The sequence below is a fragment of the Myxine glutinosa genome, chromosome 3, assembly GCF_964187855.1.
Source record: "Myxine glutinosa chromosome 3, kmMyxGlut1.1, whole genome shotgun sequence".
Taxonomy (NCBI): domain Eukaryota; kingdom Metazoa; phylum Chordata; class Myxini; order Myxiniformes; family Myxinidae; genus Myxine; species Myxine glutinosa.
In genome coordinates, this window is record NC_136263.1 from 187,295,850 (window position 1) to 187,316,583 (window position 20,734).

The 20,734-nt window shown below is 43.7% G+C and overlaps 1 protein-coding gene across 3 annotated transcripts in view; it reads left to right on the forward strand.

Moving 5' to 3' along the window:
* The window catches only part of CAMSAP1 (calmodulin regulated spectrin associated protein 1), an 86,807-nt gene that overhangs the window by 28,993 nt on the left and 37,080 nt on the right, over positions 1 to 20,734 (forward strand). For 2 of the 3 annotated variants that reach the window (XM_068109683.2, XM_078774868.1), the window contains exons 3-6: positions 7,886 to 8,190; positions 8,435 to 8,596; positions 12,227 to 12,307; positions 20,191 to 20,223. In XM_068109683.2, coding sequence (XP_067965784.2) covers positions 7,886 to 8,190; positions 8,435 to 8,596; positions 12,227 to 12,307; positions 20,191 to 20,223 — 581 coding nt within the window. The remainder of the gene's footprint in view (positions 1 to 7,885; positions 8,191 to 8,434; positions 8,597 to 12,226; positions 12,308 to 20,190; positions 20,224 to 20,734) is intronic. The other variant, XM_068109684.2, reaches the window with a different exon arrangement.

Below are 20,734 nucleotides of genomic sequence, written 5' to 3' on the forward strand. Positions count from 1 at the left end.
CTGGCCATGGGACATTCTCCCAGAAGGATTTTGGCTTGTTCAGGTGTGTTTTGGCAAACTCCAGTCGGGCTTTCTTATGTCTTTCTCAGCAGTGGGGTCCTCCTGGTTCTCCTACCATAGAACCCCCTTTCATTGAGTTGGCGACGGATGGTACGAGTTGAAACTGTCGTACCTTGTGTCTGAAGGTCAGCTTGAATCTGTTTGGCAGTTGATCGAGGTGCTTTGTCCACCATTCAAGCAATCCTTCGCTGCAATCTTCAATCAAGTTTTCTCTTGCGGCCATGCCCAGGGAGGTTGGCTACAGTGTCATGGGCCTTAAACGTCCTGATACCATTCCGTACGGTGGACATAGGAATATGAATGTCTCTGGATATGGACTTGTAGCCTTGAGATTGTCCATGCTTGGCTACAATCTTGTGTCTGACCTCCTTGGACAATTCTCTGGTTTTCTTTCTTTTCTCCATGCTCATTGCGGTACACAGTGACACAAAGCAGCAGAACGACTCCTTTTATTTATTCAAACTGGTTGAATGAGTGATTTGTATATTGCAGGCACCTGCAACTCACCACAGGTGAGTTCAATTCCAAAGTAAAGGAGAATCACCTGCTTGAAATGTAATTATTTCTAACAACTTCTAAAAAAAAGGTGCCAATAATATTGTCTGGGCCATTTTAGGATTTCTGTGTGGAATAAGCTAAGATTTAGTAATTTTTTTCAGCTTTTTTTGTTTTATTCCACTGCAAACCAAATAAATACATGTGTGGATTCCAAAATATTTTTTAATTTCAACAATTTTCTGGAAGAAATGGTGCATTATTTGAAAAAAGTGCAAGGGTGCCAATATTTTTGGCCACGACTGTATAGTGTATACTGTATATATATGTTTTACCATTGCAGAACAATATCACTTTTTATGTTCAGTCCCTCATATTCATCATCATAATCATCATCATCATATTGGATAAGCAAAAGTATTGGAACAGATTAACTTAAAAGAAGTTAAAGTACTATAATAGTGTATTCGGTTGCATATCCCTTGCATGCAATAACTGCATTGAGCCTGTGACACATTAACATCACCAAACCCTTGGTATCTTCCCTTGAAATGCTTTGCCAAGCCGTTACTGCAACCATTTTGTTGTTTGTTTTGAGGGTTTCTGACTTTAGTCTCTCAGTAAGTGAAATGCATGCTCCATTGGATTTAATTCAGGAGATTGACATGGCCAGTCAAACTGCATGGTGAAGCGCCGCCGTATGGGTTTGGAGGCATTTTCTTGTGCATAGGCAGACAAAATGTTTCTGTGCACTTCCAAATTCATTCTACTGCTGCAATCATTAGTTGCATCATCATTAAAGATGAGTGAGCCAGTTCCAGAGGCAGCCATGCAAGCCCAAGCCATGGCACACACCTTGCTTCACAGACGAGGTAGTATGCTTTGGATAAGCTGCAGTTCCTTTCTTTCTCCAAACTTTCACCTTTCCATCATTTGGCAAAGGTTTATCTTGGTCTCATCTGTCCATAAAAACTTTGTTCCAGAACTCTGCTGGATCACCTCTACACTTCTTGGCAACTTATAATCTGGCCTTTCTATTTTTGCTGCTGAGAGGTTTACAACTTGCGGTGTAGCCTTTGTAATTTTGCTGTCAGTCTTTTGTGAACGGTAGATTCATACTTTCATCCCTGCACTTTGGAGGTTGTTGGTGATGTCCGACAGTTGTTTTAGGGTTTTCCTTCACAGCTCTGGTGATTTTTCTCTTATCAACTGTAGTTGTTTTTCTTGGCCGACCTGGCCCTTGTCTATTTCTAAGTACACTAATGGTTTCTTTCTTTTCCAAGATATTTCAAATTGTTGTATTTGCTATGACCAATGTTTATGCTATCATTCTGATTGAATTCTTCTGTTCTTTCAGCTTCCAAATAGCAAGGTTTTCTTTCATTAGTCTGGAGGCACTTCCAGGAAATGTGACAGTAGGGGTACACTCATGTTACAAGCTGGCAACAATGTTTTTCTGAAAGCCCAGACCTCTAGGAACCCAAAAAGTCTTGTTGCCAGCTTGGGAAATGGTTTGGACCAGATTTGTGGCCATTTTTCAAAATGGCCGCCTACATTTTTGGTGTTTTCTAATATTTGAGCTCTAGAACTTATATCTGGCTGTCTTAAAGGTCTCTAGGGTTATGACCTTATAACATATAGTCATACAACAATCCTCACCCAAATTGGGGTGCATGGCATATCTATAAGTGGTTTTATTGAAGCAAAAAGGCAAAAATATGCCTGAAAAACGCCTTCATTTTGATTTTTCCAAATCACTAAATTGCATACTGTGAAGTTGTTCTTTGGTCAATTTCTTTCAAAATAGTTTTAAAATTTGCCCAGATCCCTCCTCTTCATTAGCAAATCTTCAGGAATATACCCAAGTTCTCAGAAAATATGTTTTATGCATGATCAGCTACCCCTACCCCCTAAATCACAAAACGTGCCAATTTTCAATATTTCCAGATTCCAACCAATATCATTGTTGTATGACTTTTTCTCATCATGATAGGTCCAAATTAACTTACTCTATGTGATTAGGTGTTAATAAAAATTGAATTTCACACTTTAGTGAAAATCCAAGATGGCTGCCAAATGGCCAATAAAATATAATATTTCACATTATGACGTTAAGTTAAGGTAATGCAGTCTACCATTTGATACCAACACATTTTTGAGACATAATATATTGCAATAATGATGCTTTCCTTTGTATCCTTCCTCAGGTCCTGCCCGAATCATCATTTTAACATAATTGTTGTGTTAACAATGTACTATAACATATTGCTTGTTGCATGTGCTGTAAATAGCTTTCAGTGTTGTGGTAGACATAGTCTTTGTCTCTTTCCAGATATGAATGAAGATGGAACCTGTAACTGTGATAGGCGGGAGACGGAAGAGAGAATCAGTTGCACTGGACATCGACTGGAGCACATGCTTCATTTGCCAAGGCAACAGAAAAAATGAAAAGACAACCAAGCCCACAGATGTTGGTCTCGAACGCTTTAAAGACTGTGTGATTACGAGACAGAAATACCATGACCATGAGTACATCTCAACACTTGACAGAATACAGAGTATTGACCTTGATGATGAAAAAGAACACATAGTATGGCACAGGGGCTGTTATTCAAAGTTTACACATGCCAACCATATTGAGAGACTGAAAAATCGGCATGAAAAGGAAGCAAAGGACTCGTGTGACCAACCATCTACATGCATTCGCCCCTCTTCTAGAGCATCAGTTGCTTCAGTGTCCTGGGACAAATGTATTTTCTGTCAGGAGGATAAGGCAGGAAAGCAATTGAGGAATGTAGCCACTTTAGAGACCTCAGACAGAATACTAAATGATGCTCAAAAGAACAAGATTATGAGATGCCGGTTGGCAGGAATAAGTGACCTAATAGCTGCTGAAGGGAAGTACCACCTTCCTTGTTATGTAACCTTCAGGAGGAAGTCTGAGTCAACTGTGGTAGAAGAAGGCCCAGAATATCCACCAGATGTTTGTTTCAACAAAATGATCGAGGAGGTGGATGCTGGGCTGTCTGGAGGAGACATCTATACCATGAAAACCATCTGGCACCAATACTGTTACATGATGAGAAGAGACTTCAGTGTCTGTGTGGAGCAATGTGACCGACAGAGTTACAAAGCATTCAAGAACAAAGTCAAAAGGGTATTAGCAGATAGGGCAGATTTTGTACAGTCCATGAATCAACAGGATTCACTTCTAGTCTTCCCACTAATTCAAACAGGTATTGTTGTTCAGAACTTAGCAGAGATGGCAGATGAGCTAGAAGAAAGTGAGATACAAGATTCTGATGAAACCTCCCAGCACATTCCATCTTTCTCAGCCGAAACAAAGGACAAGGAACTCTTGAGTTGGCTTTACAGAGTGGCAGTCAAAATGAGAAATGACATCAAGACAATGCCAGGACACTCAGATATTGGAGACATCAATACTGAAAGTGCACAGAAGGTGGTTCCTGAAAGCCTTTACATTTTCCTACGCCTGCTGTGTGATTGTGACAGCATATTTGAAGATTCTGAAGGGACCTCCGAAGGTGATGATGATGGAGAAAGCAAAAGGATTTTGAGCATAGCACAGGACATAGTATGTTTGGCATCTGGTGGCAGAAAGCAGACACCAAAGCAACTAGGGCTAGCTCTCACTGTTCACCAAGCAACAAGGTCCAAGGACTTGGTGCAACTAATGCATGCTGCAGGACATGGTGTTAGTTATGAAACTGTAAGAAGAGCTGACACTGCCCTTGCAAACTCTGTCTTGGCCAGATATGTTGAGCAAAACAACACAATAATACCCCTGAATTTTGCACAAGCTACCTACCAAGGATACATCAGATATGCTAATGATAACATTGACATCATAGAGGAGACCCTTGACGGTCAAGGGTCCTTTCATGCCTCACAGTCTGCTGCCTTTCGAAGAAGCATACCTGGCGAAAAGACCATTGCACCTGATGTCAAGTCAAGCAGTAGCAGATCTGTAACTGTGCCAGAGCATTTCAATGAGATTCAACCTTCAGGCATGGGCACCCAGAAACCCGAAGCAACATTTCCAGTAGCTGTGAAAGCTGATTGGTATATGGAATCGGATGCCCAGGTTATCTCTGAGGCTATGGCCATAGATGTGTCATGGCTCCTTGCACGTCAGTCTCACACCGAGGACCAGCATGTTCCAGGCTGGACAGCATTTAACCAGCGTGTGTCTGATGTGAATCCAGCAAAGACTACAGTAGGGCCTATGCCGATAATCAATGAGCCTGCACATGAGTTTGACACCATCTGGACAGTGATTCAAAACTGCCAAAGGATGACTGCTGCACTAGGGCAAACGTATACAGTACTTACCTTTGATGAGCAACTGTACTGTAAAGCCAAGATGTTGCAGTGGGCCAAACCAGACAAATGCAAAAACCTAGTGGTGATGCTTGGTGGTTTCCATATTCAAATGAATTTCACCAAGGTTATTGGACAGTACATGGCAGATTCCGGCTTGAAGGACATTCTGGTAGAAAGTGGTGTGTATGGCGAGAACACTGCACAGAACATCCTCAACGGGAAACAATGGAACCGCACAATCCGTGCCCACAAGCTTGTGTTTGAGGCATTATGGCGAATTCTGTGGCAGAAGATCCTACATTGGCTGAATGAAAATGAAGTACAGATTGATGCAGAAATCAATCAGGTATCAGAGGACCTTTCGAGAGCTTTCCAGCAGGCAGACGATGAGGCCATCTACAGTGCTCTGAGGCGTCTGGTGCCCAAGGCCTACCAGGTCAGTGCCCTAATAGAAGACATGGACAGGGAACACGAGGCAAATGTGTGGCCAATGTGCCACATGTGCCACATGCCAATGTGCCAAATCCAGGAATCCCCAATCCAACAACATCCGGCTGGTACCTTGAGGACAACCAGCTGATGCCCCGTCTCATGACCAAGGAAGGGCTCACAGCAGAATGTGTCAAAATTGCGACGTGTGCATGTACCTCAAAGGCCCGTCCATGTCTAACTGGCAGGTGCAACTGTAGGAAAAATGGATTGCGGTGCACATTGGCATGCAAATGTGCAGACTTATGCAGGAACCCCCTCAATGACTCTGATAGTGATTAGACGACATGCATGGAAACTTGAGTATATTCCATAATGTCATATTGTTACTATGCTGGCTGTATTTGACGTAATGTAACTAGTCTTGCTTCAGCTCTGTTCCACCAATGTATTACTAGTCTATGATATGACTGTATCCCACATTCTGTCACTTATGTATGAATAGCCAGATTAGCTTGTTGGGTATGACTTTGTTAATTCAGTGCCAAATATTTGTTTAGTTTAAAGGTGCAAGCATTGCATTGACGTTTGTATTGTTTGGATCAGTGTAACATAATAATGTTTGCATTATGTATACAAGTTATGTATGTTTATTTTTGTTTTACATTAAATAATATAGCTTATATTTTACAATCTTCTATGTCTTCATTTATGTAAGTGCCTTGTTTGTCAGCTATGTTGGAACTAATATACTCCGCAAACAAGGCACTTCCAAATCCACACTACTTTCCTGAAATTCAAATGTTATAAAACATAAATTTTACATAAAGTCCCCCTCTAAAATAATACATCTTCAACTCATCAAGACTCTTTCACATACATGTGACCTATAGAATAGTAGTGCCTCATATATTTAGTATAAATGGAACATTTTAGAAGTGCCTCTGAATGAAATTGCAGTCTTATGGTCTCGCGCCACCAAATATTCTATGGCCATTTGGCAGCCATCTTGGATTTTCACTAAAGTGTGAAATTCAATTTTTATTAACACCTAATCACATAGAGTAAGTTAATTTGGACCTATCATGATGAGAAAAAGTCATACAACAATGATATTGGTTGGAATCTGGAAATATTGAAAATTGGCACGTTTTGTGATTTAGGGGGTAGGGGTAGCTGATCATGCATAAAACATATTTTCTGAGAACTTGGGTATATTCCTGAAGATTTGCTAATGAAGAGGAGGGATCTGGGCAAATTTTTAAACTATTTTGAAAGAAATTGACCAAAGAACAACTTCACAGTATGCAATTTAGTGATATGGAAAAATCAAAATGAAGGCGTTTTTCAGGCATATTTTTGCCTTTTTGCTTCAATAAAACCACTTATAGATATGCCATGCACCCCAATTTGGGTGAGGATTGTTGTATGACTATATGTTATAAGGTCATAACCCTAGAGACCTTTAAGACAGCCAGATATAAGTTCTAGAGCTCAAATATTAGAAAACACCAAAAATGTAGGCGGCCATTTTGAAAAATGGCCACAAATCTGGTCCAAACCATTTCCCAAGCTGGCAACAAGACTTTTTGGGTTTCTAGAGGTCTGGGCTTTCAGAAAAACATTGTTGCCAGCTTGTAACATGAGTGTACCCCTACCACCTTTTCTAGGCCACTTTTGGGGATATGCCTCCAGACTACATAGACAGTTCTCTGGTCTTCATGTTGGTTTATGTCACTGACTCTGCCATCGGCAGACTCCCAAGGCAAAAGCAAAGATTAAAAACTAGACTAGACATTCACAGCTCTTTTATGTGAGAACAATCGATTCAATAAGAAACACCGAAGCAACAATAAATACCTGTTGTTCATTTGTTACAATACTTGTGTTTACCTAAAATGGGGGTAAGTTTTGTTGTTCTCCAATGGTAAAACACATATGCATTATATAACCACCTTTAGAGGCCATTTTTCCCCGCAAAGCGGGGGTTGGCCTTTTTCGGGAACCGTGGTTGTTGTTGTTTTTTGGTCCCCTTTTTGAAGCAATGTTTTACGGCCGGATGCCCTTCCTGACGCCAACCCTTTTTGCCGCCTTTAACGACAAACGGGGAATTACCAGTGAACTGGTACTCAATTAGCCGACCTCGGAAGGATGACAGGCTGAGTCAACCCCCCTGGCGTTAATTCAGCGATCAACCGGGATTCGATCCTAGGATCCTAAGCCGGCACCCTAGCCGCTAGCCCAACACCATTGAAATACCATAAAATAAAACCTGACCTTTTGTACACTAGCCTCATATTCATCTTTTTATCTCGTATTCTAAATTTCTTTCAGAGTACATCGCAATAATAACAAATTTGACCTCACTGTTCCAATACTTATGGAGGGTACTGTGTAGTAGATTGAATTGGAACCTGAGTACCAGCATAATGAGGCATTTGTTCAGATGGGAATGCAAAACGATCCAAGCTAAAAAGGGTTTTTGAACCTTTTGGAATGTCATACGCCGCCTAAACATGCTTGGAAAAAACCATCTCCATGTTTCTCCCCACCTCAGTGGACAACATCCCAGCAGACCTTCGCGATCCCTTCTATACAGATCAGTATGAACAAGAACACATCAAGCCGCCTATTTTGCATTTGCTCCTCTCGGCGCATCCCTATGTACAAGTCTGCAAACTGGTCTGTGGACAGCGAGGGGCAATTGGTGTCGAGGAGGATGACTCTGCTGACCCTACACCACCACCTCAAGCTGGCCACCGCTGGGTTTTGGAATCACTGTCACGCAAGGGTCTTTTTGTGATGGACGAGCAAGACAGAGCGGTGAACGAGGCAGACCTGCGGCAAACGCCAATCCAAATGGTGGGTCGTGTAACGTAATGGATTGCAGATTCTACAGATTGCATAATTTTCATGGTGGCAGGATTCGGGATTAGTTTTCTGGGGTGTTATTGTGAGCGATAATGACCAGAAGTACTTCCTGTTTGATAAATGTTATTGCACTTCAACAAGTGGAGTTATCACCTTTCACTTCTTGCAATATGAGAGCTCAGCAGGGTTTGCACCCGGACATTTCTTTTTCACTGATTTTATATCAATTTCTCAGGCATCCCACTTGGCGCTGATGGATGGACTTATGCTGGCATACGCTGTTCACATCATGAGTACAGAACGAGTGGTTGCCACAGTTACACGCTTTGCCTCCTTCTCAGCCTCCAGCGAACTGCCTTACGACCTGGAAGATGCTATGCTGTTCTGGATAAATAAGGTTATTTGGCCAAAATCAAATTAAAAACAGATTTATGCTGTATTTCATACATATAAATACATTATTGCTGCATACAAAGGTAAGGCTCAGGGAGGAGTGAATGACAGAGAGTACACAGACACGAGAGGGTGAATGACCAGGAGGAGAAAGAATGAGGTAACAACAGGCATTTTGAGGCCATTTTTCCTGCTAGAGCGGAGGTTCGCCTTGCGGGCCTCATGACGATCTTCTCCATTTTGCCCTATTTTCTGCATCTCCCCTTGTTTAACCCCCTTGCCCGCATTTCTTCTTTCACCACCTTTAGCCAAGTCTTTCTCGGTCTTCCCTGTCCTCTACTTCCTTCTACATTCATTTTCATCACTCTTCTCAACCAGTCACTTTCATCCTTCCTCAACACATGACCAAACCATCTTAAACTGTTTCTCTTCACAGCATCCATCACAGGCTCTATTCCCATCATCTTTCGCAATTCATCATTTGTCTTCCTCTCTCTCAACGATACTCCGCACATCCACCGAACCATTCACATTTCCACCCTTTCCAGCCTTCATTGCTGCTCTACGTTCATTACCCATGTCTCGCTCCCATAAATCATAACACTTCTCACACATGCAGCATACACCTTTCCCTTCAGCTTCAACGACACTCCCCTCCTCGTCAGCACGCCACTCAGTTCCCGAAACTTCTTCCATGCACATCTCACTCTAGCAACCGTTGCCGAGTCTGATCCACCTTCTCCATTCAACACGTCTCCTCGGTAGCAAAATGTTTTCACACCTTTCAGCTTCACGCCGTCTCCGAGATCCAACTCAACATTTCCTCCATCTGCAGCTCCCTCTGTGCACACCTTACACTTGAATGTAGCTGCAACTATTGAATTGTAGTTGAAATGTAGTTGAATGTAGCTTTGAAGAAAGAACGAGGTAAGGTAATGTAAAAACCTATAGGTAGATGGTAATTGGTGGGATGGGTAGGGGATGATCGTAAAAATAATGGAAAGGTATGGAGGATGAGTTGAAATGTTGGTGAACTCCCAACTTATAGGCCTGAAGAGGGGATTGTGATGAAATAGATTGAGCCAGGAAAGTTAAAGGCAGGAGAACAGGAACAAAGAATGGAGGAGGTAAGCAGTCCGCCGATATTGAGATATGCCAAGTGTGAGATTGAAGGCCTCCATTTCTTGCTGTCCGTGTACTGTTCTTACACCTCCAACCTCCAGTATTACCTCTGGATTCGCCATTCCCTCCGCTCCCACCCATTGTTCATCTTTGTCCTCCTAATGGTGATGACTCGATCTACATCTCTCTCTCTCTCACTCTCACTCTCGCTCTCTGTCGCTCTCTGCATGAACCAGCTTTTAACCACTCATCCCAACTTTCTCTTAGTCCTTCTGCATTGATTTAAATTTTCACCATGCCAACTGGCTGGGTGTTGGCACCTCTTTCACCATCCATGGCAATGCTGCAAAGGTTGTGATTCCCTGGGCTTGGCTCAATCTGTGAACTTTCTGACTGATTTCTGCCAATGGCAAATCCTTCTTTCTGTACTTTGTAGTGAATAACTTTCCTGTGAATGTCTCCTGTTCTTACATTGCTCCAATCGGTTTGTCTGATCAGGTGTTTGTGAGACTCAACATCTTTCTGGCTATTTTCAGAGACCTGCCTCACCGTTGGTGTGCCTGGCAGTTAATGCACACTGACTGGGGTTACAAGCTCCCATCTCACTTCACGATCGGTCTTCAATCACTGCCGCCTCTAATATTAATGCAGCCTGGAAATTCTTCCACATAAATCTGCTCTCTCTCTCTTCTGCACAGATGCATCCCATCTCATCTGCAGTTGTTACACCCATCCTCTCACCCATGGTACATCAAATCTTGCGGTGCAGCAATTGTCCAAAAACTTATCTTCCTGGAAGGCAAATCTGACTGAAGGCAACCTCAGATCATTCCATAAAGCCTGCAACAAGTTTGTGTGTAGTCTCAGGAGACAAGCTTCAGCCAACCTCAAAGCTGAACTTACAAACCTGTCTCCTTCCTCAAAGACCTAGTGTAACCTTGTTAAGTCTGTTTCTGGAGTATTCTCCCTCTTCCAATCCCCCACTCCTCGTCCCACCCCCCCCCCCCCCCCAGCCCCTGGTGATTACAGCTTTGAGTCTTCTTGGGTATGTCTATCAGCTTTGCATACCTGGATTTGGGGGAGTTTCTCCCATTCTTCCTTGCACATTTTCTCAAGCTCTGTCAAGTTGGATGTGGAGCATCGGTGAACAGCAATCTTCAAGTCTTTCCACAGATTCTCATTGGAATTCAAGTCTGGTCTTTGGCTGGGCCATTCAAGGACGTTCACGTTCTTATTCTGAAGCCATTCCAGTGTTGCTTTGGCTGTATGCTTGGGGTCATTGTCCTGTTGGAACGTAAATCTTCACCACAGTCCCAGGTCTTTTGTACTCTTTGCAGGTTTTCTTCAAGGATTTGCCTGTATTTGGCTCCATTCGTTGTTCTCTCTATCCTTACAAGTCTCCCAGTTCTTGTCGCTGAAAAGCATCCCCATAGCATGATGCTGCTACCACCATGGTTCAGTTGGTTCACGGTAGTGATGGTGTTAGAGCTGTGCTCAGTTTCCGCCAGATGTAGCGCTTTGCATTCAGGCAAAAGAGTTCGATTTTCTTCTCATCAAACCACAGAATATTTTGCCTCATGCTCTCAGTCTTTCATGTGTCTTTTTACAAACTCCACGCATGCTGTCATGTGCCTTTTTCTCTGGAGTGGCTTCCATCTGGCCACTATCCCATAAATCCTAGATTTGTGAAGTGCTGTTGAGACTGTTGTCCATCCGGCAGGTTCTTCCATCTCAGCCAAGGAACTCTGTAGTTTTGTTGGAGTGATCATTGGGTTCTTGGTCACCTCCCTGACCAAGGTCCTTCTTGCCAGTTTGGTTGGATGGTCAGCTCTAGGAAGAGTCGGGGTAGTTCCATATTCTTTCCATTTCCTCATGATTGAGTTTACTGTGCTCTTGGGAATTTTCAACACCAGAAATTGTTTTATGGTATACCCTTCCCCAGATGTATGCCTCCTCACAAATCTATCTCTGAGTTATACGAACATTTCCTTAGACTTCATGGTGGAGTTTCTGCTCTGACATACACTGTCAACTGTGGGACCTTATATAGAAAGGTGTTTCTTTCTAAATCATGTCCATTTAATCACAAGTGGACTGCAATCAGGTTGTAGAGACATCTCAAGGATGATCAAAGGAAATTGGATTCACCTGTGGTCAATTTGGAGTGTCATAGCAAAGGGGTTGAATACTTATTGACTGAAGACATTTCAGCTTTTCATTTTTAATTATTTTATTTTAAAAATTCTTTAAAAAAAAAAAAAAAAATTCCACTTTGACACAATGGGGTATTATGTGTAGTTCAGTGATAAAAATGACAATTCAATCCATTTCAAATTCAGGTTGTATATCTCCAGACATGTGTCAAGCTTTCAATACAGTCTGCCACGTTGTCTTGTTCTCCAAACTCTCTGCCTATGGCATCCAAAGTCAACTCTTCTCATGCCTTACTGACTTCCTGGAGTGCAGGGCTGTGATTAGATTCTGCTCACGTTTGTTTCCCTTCCATCTGCAGGTGAACCAGAAGATGCGGGAGATAGTTGAGAAGGAATGGCGGTTTCGAGCACACCTTCCTGGTTCTTCTTCTCCACACAAGGTTGGTGAAGGTCGAATGCGTGTTTCCCTCCCCCAACGCTTCTCTCTACATTCGATTACGTTGTGTTTTGACATTTTGTCATATTTCACAAGGCTTTTGATAATGGGACATGTGTGACCATCACCCAACATTGCTTCAGATAGAACTGCAATGACATTTGAAGCAACTTGTTTTGGAATTTGATTTGATTTGATTTATGATATACTAGCAGAAGTACCCGGCATTGCCGGGCGGGGGAGGGGAGGGGAACGGGGGGGGGGGGGGGGAGCGAGCCCCTTGGCAAAGCGAGCGATTTTTTTTTGTCATAGCGTCATAGCGTTTCATAGTGTCATAGCGATTTTTTTTGTCATAGCGTCATATCGTTCATAGTGTCATAGCGTCATAGCGTCATAGCGTCATAGCGTCATCACGTGATCGCTCAGCGAATCAGCGCCCACCTGCTTTGATTCCGTGCGCTGAAATGCGCTGAGGTAAATATGAATAAAAAATATGGATCGTCAAATATTTTGAGTTCGGCCATGTTTGTCCCAGGCTCAATGGCCATGTCTATGTCAAATATCAAGCACGTAAGCCTCTCCGTTTAGGAGTCTATCGGTAACATTACACACACACACACACACACACACACACACACACACACACACACACACACACACACACACACACACACACACACACACACACACACACACACACACAAACTGTTTTATATATATAGATAAGTAATACCTTAAAAGGGAACCGAAACGCTCAGACCACCATGACGCTAATCTATCCTTTGATACCCTACAAAATAATGTCTTTTTCCGATTTATAAAGTAGGTAATTTTGCGATTAAAAGTCAATCTTCTTCGCATTTATCTGTGACGTCACCAGACTTGGAAGTCGACTGCCAACTCCATACTGTCTACGGGTTACATCGCGGTAAGATTGAACTCAATTGTGGCGATTAATTTCCACAAATATTCTGGGTCTGCATCCTTAATGGTTGTAGTAATAAAAACCGAGATTATTTCGTGCTACACCAAGGGCCGGAATATCGAATGGTTGCGAACAATTGGACGAGGTTTGTCCAAAATACCTGAGTGTGGATCGGGGCTACAAAATGTTCGCTTTTGTGCTCAGAACATTTTATAGAGCACTGTTATTAAACAGAGATGGTCATAGATCTTGTGGTTATCTGCCACGATTGAGATAGGATGTCATTCCCACGATTAAGTGGAGGAAACGGTCTTTTGAAACTGAAAGATCATCTCTACCCAGTTACTAGCACATTTTCACGGGCAATTTGAGCGGTGCATCAAACACCTGTGTTGGCCTGCCGGTGACCAATCTCACCTCGCCACCACTGCTCCCTCCCCTCTTCACTGGGGCGGGACAGTGACACGGCATGCACGATGGTGGGACACAACACAGCACAATCACAGACACAAATGGCATCCTGGGAAAGTTTGAAACGGACGATCCTGTAACATTCTGAACACTGGGTCTGCTTGCTACGGTGGGACAAAGCATTAGTCGCCCATTTGGTCGCCCAGAACAGTGTCCGTGCTGTGTCGTAACCATGCTGTGTCCGTGCTGTGTCGTAACCATCAGCCCACGGGTCCTAAAATCATGTTCTTCTGCTCTTTCACTCCCTCTTTCTGTTCTCTTCACCCTCTCTTTTGCTCAAGGTCATCTGCCATCTGCTTGGAAATCAGCCAACATCACCGGTTTGCACAAAAAAGGTGCAAAAACAGATCCCAGCAACGACAGACCAATCAGCCTTCTCCCAATTATCAGCAAAGTCATGGAATCCATCATTGCTTCAGATATTAAATCTTTCCTCTTCTCCAATGGCTTGATCTCTGATCATCAATTTGGTTTCAGACCTGGTCACTCTACTCTGGACATGCTGCTTCTGCTTTCTCAACAATGGATGGAGGTCCTCAATGCCAAACAGCAAATTAGAGCAGTCTCCCTTGACATATCACGTGCCTTCGATACTGTCTGGCACCCCGCTCTGCTCACCAAACTCTCCTCCTTTGGTATCCATGGAAATCTCCACGCATGGCTGGTGGACTTCCTCTCTAGTCGTAGTCAACGTGTGGCCCTGAATGGGTTTCTCTCATCTCCTCTACCTGTTCAGGCTGGAGTTCCCCAAGGTAGTGTTCTGGGCCCTGTGCTTTTTCTGGTCTTCATCAATGATCTCTCTGACTCTCTTGAAAATCCTCTCTATCTCTTTGCTGACGACTCTACTCTCTGTCGCTCCATTCCTCATCCCTCAGATCGGCAGTCTGCAGCCTCCTCACTCTCTGCAGACCTGGACAAAATCACAGACTGGTCAAACAAGTGGAACATGTCTTTCAATCCTGACAAATCTCACACTCTTACAATGTCTCTCAGAAAGGACCGACTGGACAACCCTCCCATCTACTTTCTCAACAATCCTCTCCAAGAAGTTCTGTCGCTCAAGCTTTTGGGTCTCTCTATCTGCCATGATCTTTCTTGGGAAAACCACATTTCCAAGCTGGCCTCCAAAGCCAGTCGCCGACTGGGCATCCTCCGTCGTGCGAAGTCCTTCCTTGGCACACCTGAGCTCCTCACCACATACAAGGCTTTCATCCGCAGCTCAATGGAATACTGTTCCCCTCTCTGGGCTGGTGCTCCTGCCTCACACCTTGCTCGGCTTCACGCTGTTGAGGCCAAAGCTTTCAGAATCATTGGAATCTCCTGCGATGTAGTCAACACCGAGGGCCTTTCACTCACTCACCGCAGGCAGGTTGGTGGTCTTTCTGTCTTCTACCGACTCCTCTCCGGCCTTGCTCCCCCGGCTCTCTCTGTGCTCTGTCCCCCCAATATTCCTTCAGGTCGCACAAGATCTGCCTGCAACCCTCTTATGGTTAAACTGCCAAAGTCTAGGCTCTCTGCTCACCTTCACTCTTTCATTCCCCTTTTCTCCCGCCTCTGGAACAAACTCCCCCACTCCCTTCAATCCCACTTCTCCCTCCAGGTCTTTAAAACAGCTGTTCACCACCATCTCTTATCTTCCCCCATCGAAAACCTTGATCTTTTCTACCCCCGGTAATTCACGCTAGAGTCCTTGCAGTGTTCATATGTTTTATTCCTCTCCCACCTCCCCCCAAGTCCTCCCGATGTCCCTGCTCTCAAATGTTGTGTTTGTGTCCTTCCCCCTCTTCCCCCTCTCTTTTGTGTCCTTCCCCCTCTCTCCCCATCTTGTCTGCCGCTCCCCTTGTTTTTTGTGTTTTGTGTGTCGGTTTGTCTTTTTGTGTGATTAATGTTAGCTCTTTCACGAGCCTCGATCTTGTATACAAACAAACAAAAAAAAACCATGCTGTGTCAGTGCTGTGTCTTAACAGTGCTGTGTCTTAACAGTGCTGTGTCGTAACAATGCTGGGTCCGTGCTGTGCGTGCCATATTTATTTTGGAGTAATATAACTGATTTGTCAATTAATACAAAATCCCTGATTAACCATCAATTGAACGGAAAACCTACCAATCTACATTGAACATGTGACCGGCATTTTTATCTGCATTATGAACACTAGGGCATGCCCGTACTATATATATATCTAAAATTATATCCCCCCCCCTCTATTTACATGAAATGGTTTGGTCCATTCGCAAAGCCAAAGCGGACGGCTTGCGAGTACGGTGAAAATCCCCCCCCTCTATTTACATGAAATGGTTTGGTCCAAAGCGAACGGCTTGCGAGTACGGTGACAATCCCCCCCCCCCCCCCCCCCTCTATTTACATGAAATGGTTTGGTCCAAAGCGAACGGCTTGCGAGTACGGTGACAATCCCCCCCCTCTATTTACATGAAATGGTTTGGTCCAAAGCGAACGGCTTGCGAGTACGGTGACAATCCCCCCCCCCCCCCCCCCCTCTATTTACATGAAATGGTTTGGTCCAAAGCGAACGGCTTGCGAGTACGGTGACAATCCCCCCCCTCTATTTACATGCAATGGTTTGGTCCAAAGCGAACGGCTTGCGGAGTTTGGTAAAGAAATCGCCATAGCTCGGTAACTACTTGTCCGATTAATATGAAACCTTGAAAAGGCACATCCTCGGGTCCCCAGCAATATACCTGGCAAGTTTCAAGTATATCGGACCGGTAGTTGTCGAGAAACAGCGGTCGCATACACACACACACACACACACACACACACACACACACACACACACACACACACACACACACACACACACACAGAGATTACTGGAATTATAGATAGATAACACCTCCATATTCACTAACACCATCTTCATCTGAATTGCTCGCACAAGGCTCGAAATGATACAGCTCAACAATGTCCCCGAAAGCGTTTCCATCACTAATTTTGTCTCCAATTGTTTCTTCAAAATCCCACTGTTGCGTTTCAACATACCGAGAACCATTAGGGTTGCTAATAATGGTGGAATCGGTGTTGGAATCCAAGCTTGAAATACAGTTCTCTATGTAAATCATCATTTGGATCAAGGTGAGTTTATAGTGTGACGTCACTGGTGCAATCGAAAATCGACAGGATATTCACGCAATTTCTAGTTATGTGCATTTTTGTCGTGCATATGGGTGGTGTATAATCTCAGATTTTCTGGCTTGCACACCTACCAGAAGTAAAATAATATCACCACTAACTAATCAGTCATTTCTGTCCTATGACTAATTTCCTTTTAATCGATTTACTTTACCAATAAACCTTAGCGGTCCTAACAGTTGGTGACATGTCGACTTGGGGGTGGGGGGGTGGTAGGCCTTGAATAAGAAAGGGGGAGAGGACTTTACGAAGAAAGGGGGAGAGGACTTTACGAAGAAAGGGGGAGAGGACTTTACGAAGAAAGGGGGAGAGGACTTTACGAAGAAAGGGGGAGAGGACTTTACGAAGAAAGGGGGAGAGGACTTTACGAAGAAAGGGGGAGAGGACTTTAAGAAGAAAGGGGCAGAGGACTTTAAGAAGAAAGGGGGAGAGGACTTCAAGAAGAAAGGGGGAGAGGACTTTAAGAAGAAAGGGGGAGAGGACTTTAAGAAGAAAGGGGGAGAGGACTTTAAAAAGAAAGGGGGAGAGGACTTTAAGAAGAAAGGGGGAGAGGACTTTAAGAAGAAAGGGGGAGAGGACTTTAAGAAGAAAGGGGGAGAGGACTTTAAGAAGAAAGGGGGAGAGGACTTTAAGAAGAAATGGGGAGAGGACTTGAAGCCACATTTTACGTTATGTGGAATTTCCATGGTTCCCTGCTATTATGCAGTCAAAGGACATTCCAAGCGAACTCCCTAAATATTCCACATTGTATTGGAGACAAATCCCTTTAAAACAGCCTGGTGGAACCAACGACCATTAGGCTTCCCCAAGCGTACGTTGTTTTGCGCTGTGTCTTAGAGGTTTGTTTGTTGTTTACGAATTAATTACATTGTTGCTCGATGGGGTGTGCTGTATAGTGATTGGGAGTGAAATGAAAGGGGGAGCGAGACCATCCAATAGGCATCATGCATAATATCGAGGAATAACAAGGAACTCTGATGTAGGAGGATGCCATTCGGCCCATCATGCCTGTGCTACATCAACATCAGTCCAAAGAAATCTGTCTCAGTTTACAGACCCAATCTCAATTGAAAAAACTGAGAATTGTTTTTATTACTATAAAGAAATATTTTTGGGGGCTTTTGTTTTTTTGGTTGGAGGTTGGGAGGCAGGGTTTACGGTGAAGGTGGTTGTAGGCTGAGGAATATACAAAATCTGAACTTGTACTCACACTTTGAGACTCCCCACTCACTACACATGTATACCATCCACACACAAGCTACCTACAAGTCTTGCCAATATCCGTGCACCCACTACCTCAATGCTTATACTAGGTACCAATCGAATTCCAAATTAAACTTATCTATAGTTTCTGCTGCCACTACCTTTGCAGGGAGACCTTTCCATGGACTAAGTACCGTCTGAGCGAAAGACTCTTGCCTTACTGCCATCTTAACTCTCAGGCTATGGCCCCTGGTCCTATCACTGTCAATTCTGCTGAGAAACTCTTCTGCACTTATTTTGTTTATCCCCTTTGTTATCTTAAACATATTGATCATAACCACCTCCTTTCTAATGTATAAAGTCCCGTCCTTCAACCACTCCTCATAGCTCAGTCTAGCTCAGCTCGGAATAAATACAATAGACCTACCCTTGAATACAATAGAGCCTGGTGTTGGCTTAGCGGTTTGGGTGTCGGCTTGGGATCTTAGGATCCTGAGTTCAAATCCCGGTCGATCGCTGAATTAACGCCAGGGGGGGGGGGGGGGGGGCTTGACTCAGCCTGTCATCCTTCCGAGGTCAGCAAATTGAGTACCAGCTTGTTGGGATGAATGATCCCGGTGTGTACCCCGATTTAGAATAGGTACAACGTATCCCTGCGCATTGTAAGAGGCGACTAAGGGTTGGCGTCAGGAAGGGCATCCGGCCGTAAAAAAAAAAAACATTGCCTCAAACAGGGAACCATGATGGTCATGGGGCCCGCAAGGCTAACCCCTGCTCTAGCGGGGTAAAGTGGCCTTTAAACGATCATTCATACCCTGTGCTCTCTCTATATCCTTCCTCAGCTGTGGTGACCAAAACTCTACACAATAAATTTTAGATGGGGCTTCTTTGAATCTTTGAATTCACGTCTTTGAATTTATAATTTATCCCCCTACAAATACAACCGAAAACCTGTTTGCTTTACCTATTGGTGTTTGGCATTGTGCTGTCTGCTTACCTCCCGTATCTATTACCATCCCAAGATCCTTCTCCTGTGTGACACGTTCCAAAATTGCCCCTTGCATCACGTAATCTCTATTTTCATTATTCTTACCCATTCCCAGCACCTTACACTTGTTTAGGTTAAACTGCATCTGCCAATGTTTTGAAGTAGCTAGACTTTCCTGAATCTGATCACCACCCTCTCGGTTGTCTACCTTGCATGCAGACTTTGTCATGTGAAAAGTTAGAAAGCTGACTCTTAACCCTACTATCCAAATCGTTGATGTAATTTATGAATAATAATGGTTCCATTACTGATCCCTGAGGTGCCACTCATATCCTCTCAGCCAGACATCCTCCCACTCACAATTACTCTTTGCTTCCTATCATTAAGCCAGTTTCCAATCCAGTAAGAATGTCGACTAAACAAAATATCATCATCATGTACCGTGCCCTGTACTGAGCGTTGGTGTTGTCGAAGCAGTTACATGGATGCTATCCTGGTCGGGTCGCCATTCTGACTTAAGTCATGGCAATAATTTGTAATTTGTTCAGGGTGCTGGCGATAGCTTGCCCACTCCTCACGAAGGACACAGTGGGATCTTTAACGTCGACCAACTAATGCCGTTTGATGAGACGCTCAGTTTATCGTCCATCCGTGGGACGGCATACACACTGATGAATCACCGTGCCTGTGAAACACCAAGATGACCATTGATAGATGGGTCGGGATTCAACCCCAGGCTTGGCAGCTTAGAGGTGAGTGTTCGTACCACAACATCATGCTGCCAGACCTTTAGCCCTATTAACCCTACCTAACCCAACCTCTTCTATGTACAGATTTATGTTTCCTTCCCTGTTTGTTTCCTTCAAACAGTCCTTGGGAGAGAAGTTCAGCAGAAGGATGCTTAAAAAACATATGGGAAGGGCTGCTAACATTATTAATGTGCAACAAACTGAATTTGGGTATTTTGAAAAACAATCCATGGGTTATGAATGCATTGTTTCTTGTTGTACATGCATCCACTTATCATCTATTGTAGTATTGTAGTTGCTGCTTCTCCATTACTAATCATGAATTTTAACCTTACTGGCCGATTCTCTTTTCCTATTTTCCTCCCACTCCCTCCCCTTTTCTCTGAACTCCTTTTCATCTCAGTCACCTTCAAAGTGGTATTGGAAGTTAGTGCCTGTAAGTTTCAGTCCTCTATACCTTCCCTGTACTCTTCCACTGCATTGTTGTTCTGTTTGCACTGCATTTGTGCTTGGCCTTTCCCACTGTAGTTCCAGTCTACCCATTCTGAGTGTTGGTGTTAGTTAGTGGGGCCTCCTTGAGGAGTGACCACACTATTCTGTCCATGCTGTGGGAGGAGTTTTAGGGTGTGTAAAGAATCACTTTAGGCAATATTGTTAAAAGAAAAATGCTTTAGTTTAATATTGGCCATAAACAGTTTTAAATGAGGATAGGTTATCTGTGTCGTCACTTATTTATCCAAAACGGTCCAGCGTCACGCCGATAGGCATCACGTCTGCACCTAATTAGGCTGAGCAATGATGCGGTCTTCTATGTGGTATCGAGACCGCAACTAATTATCCCCTTAACAAGTCTGTATAACCACCGAATGAAGCGGTCACCACAACCAGCATTTATCCTGAGAAACACCCCCTTTTGAAAATAATTTATGGGGGTGCTCATCACAAAA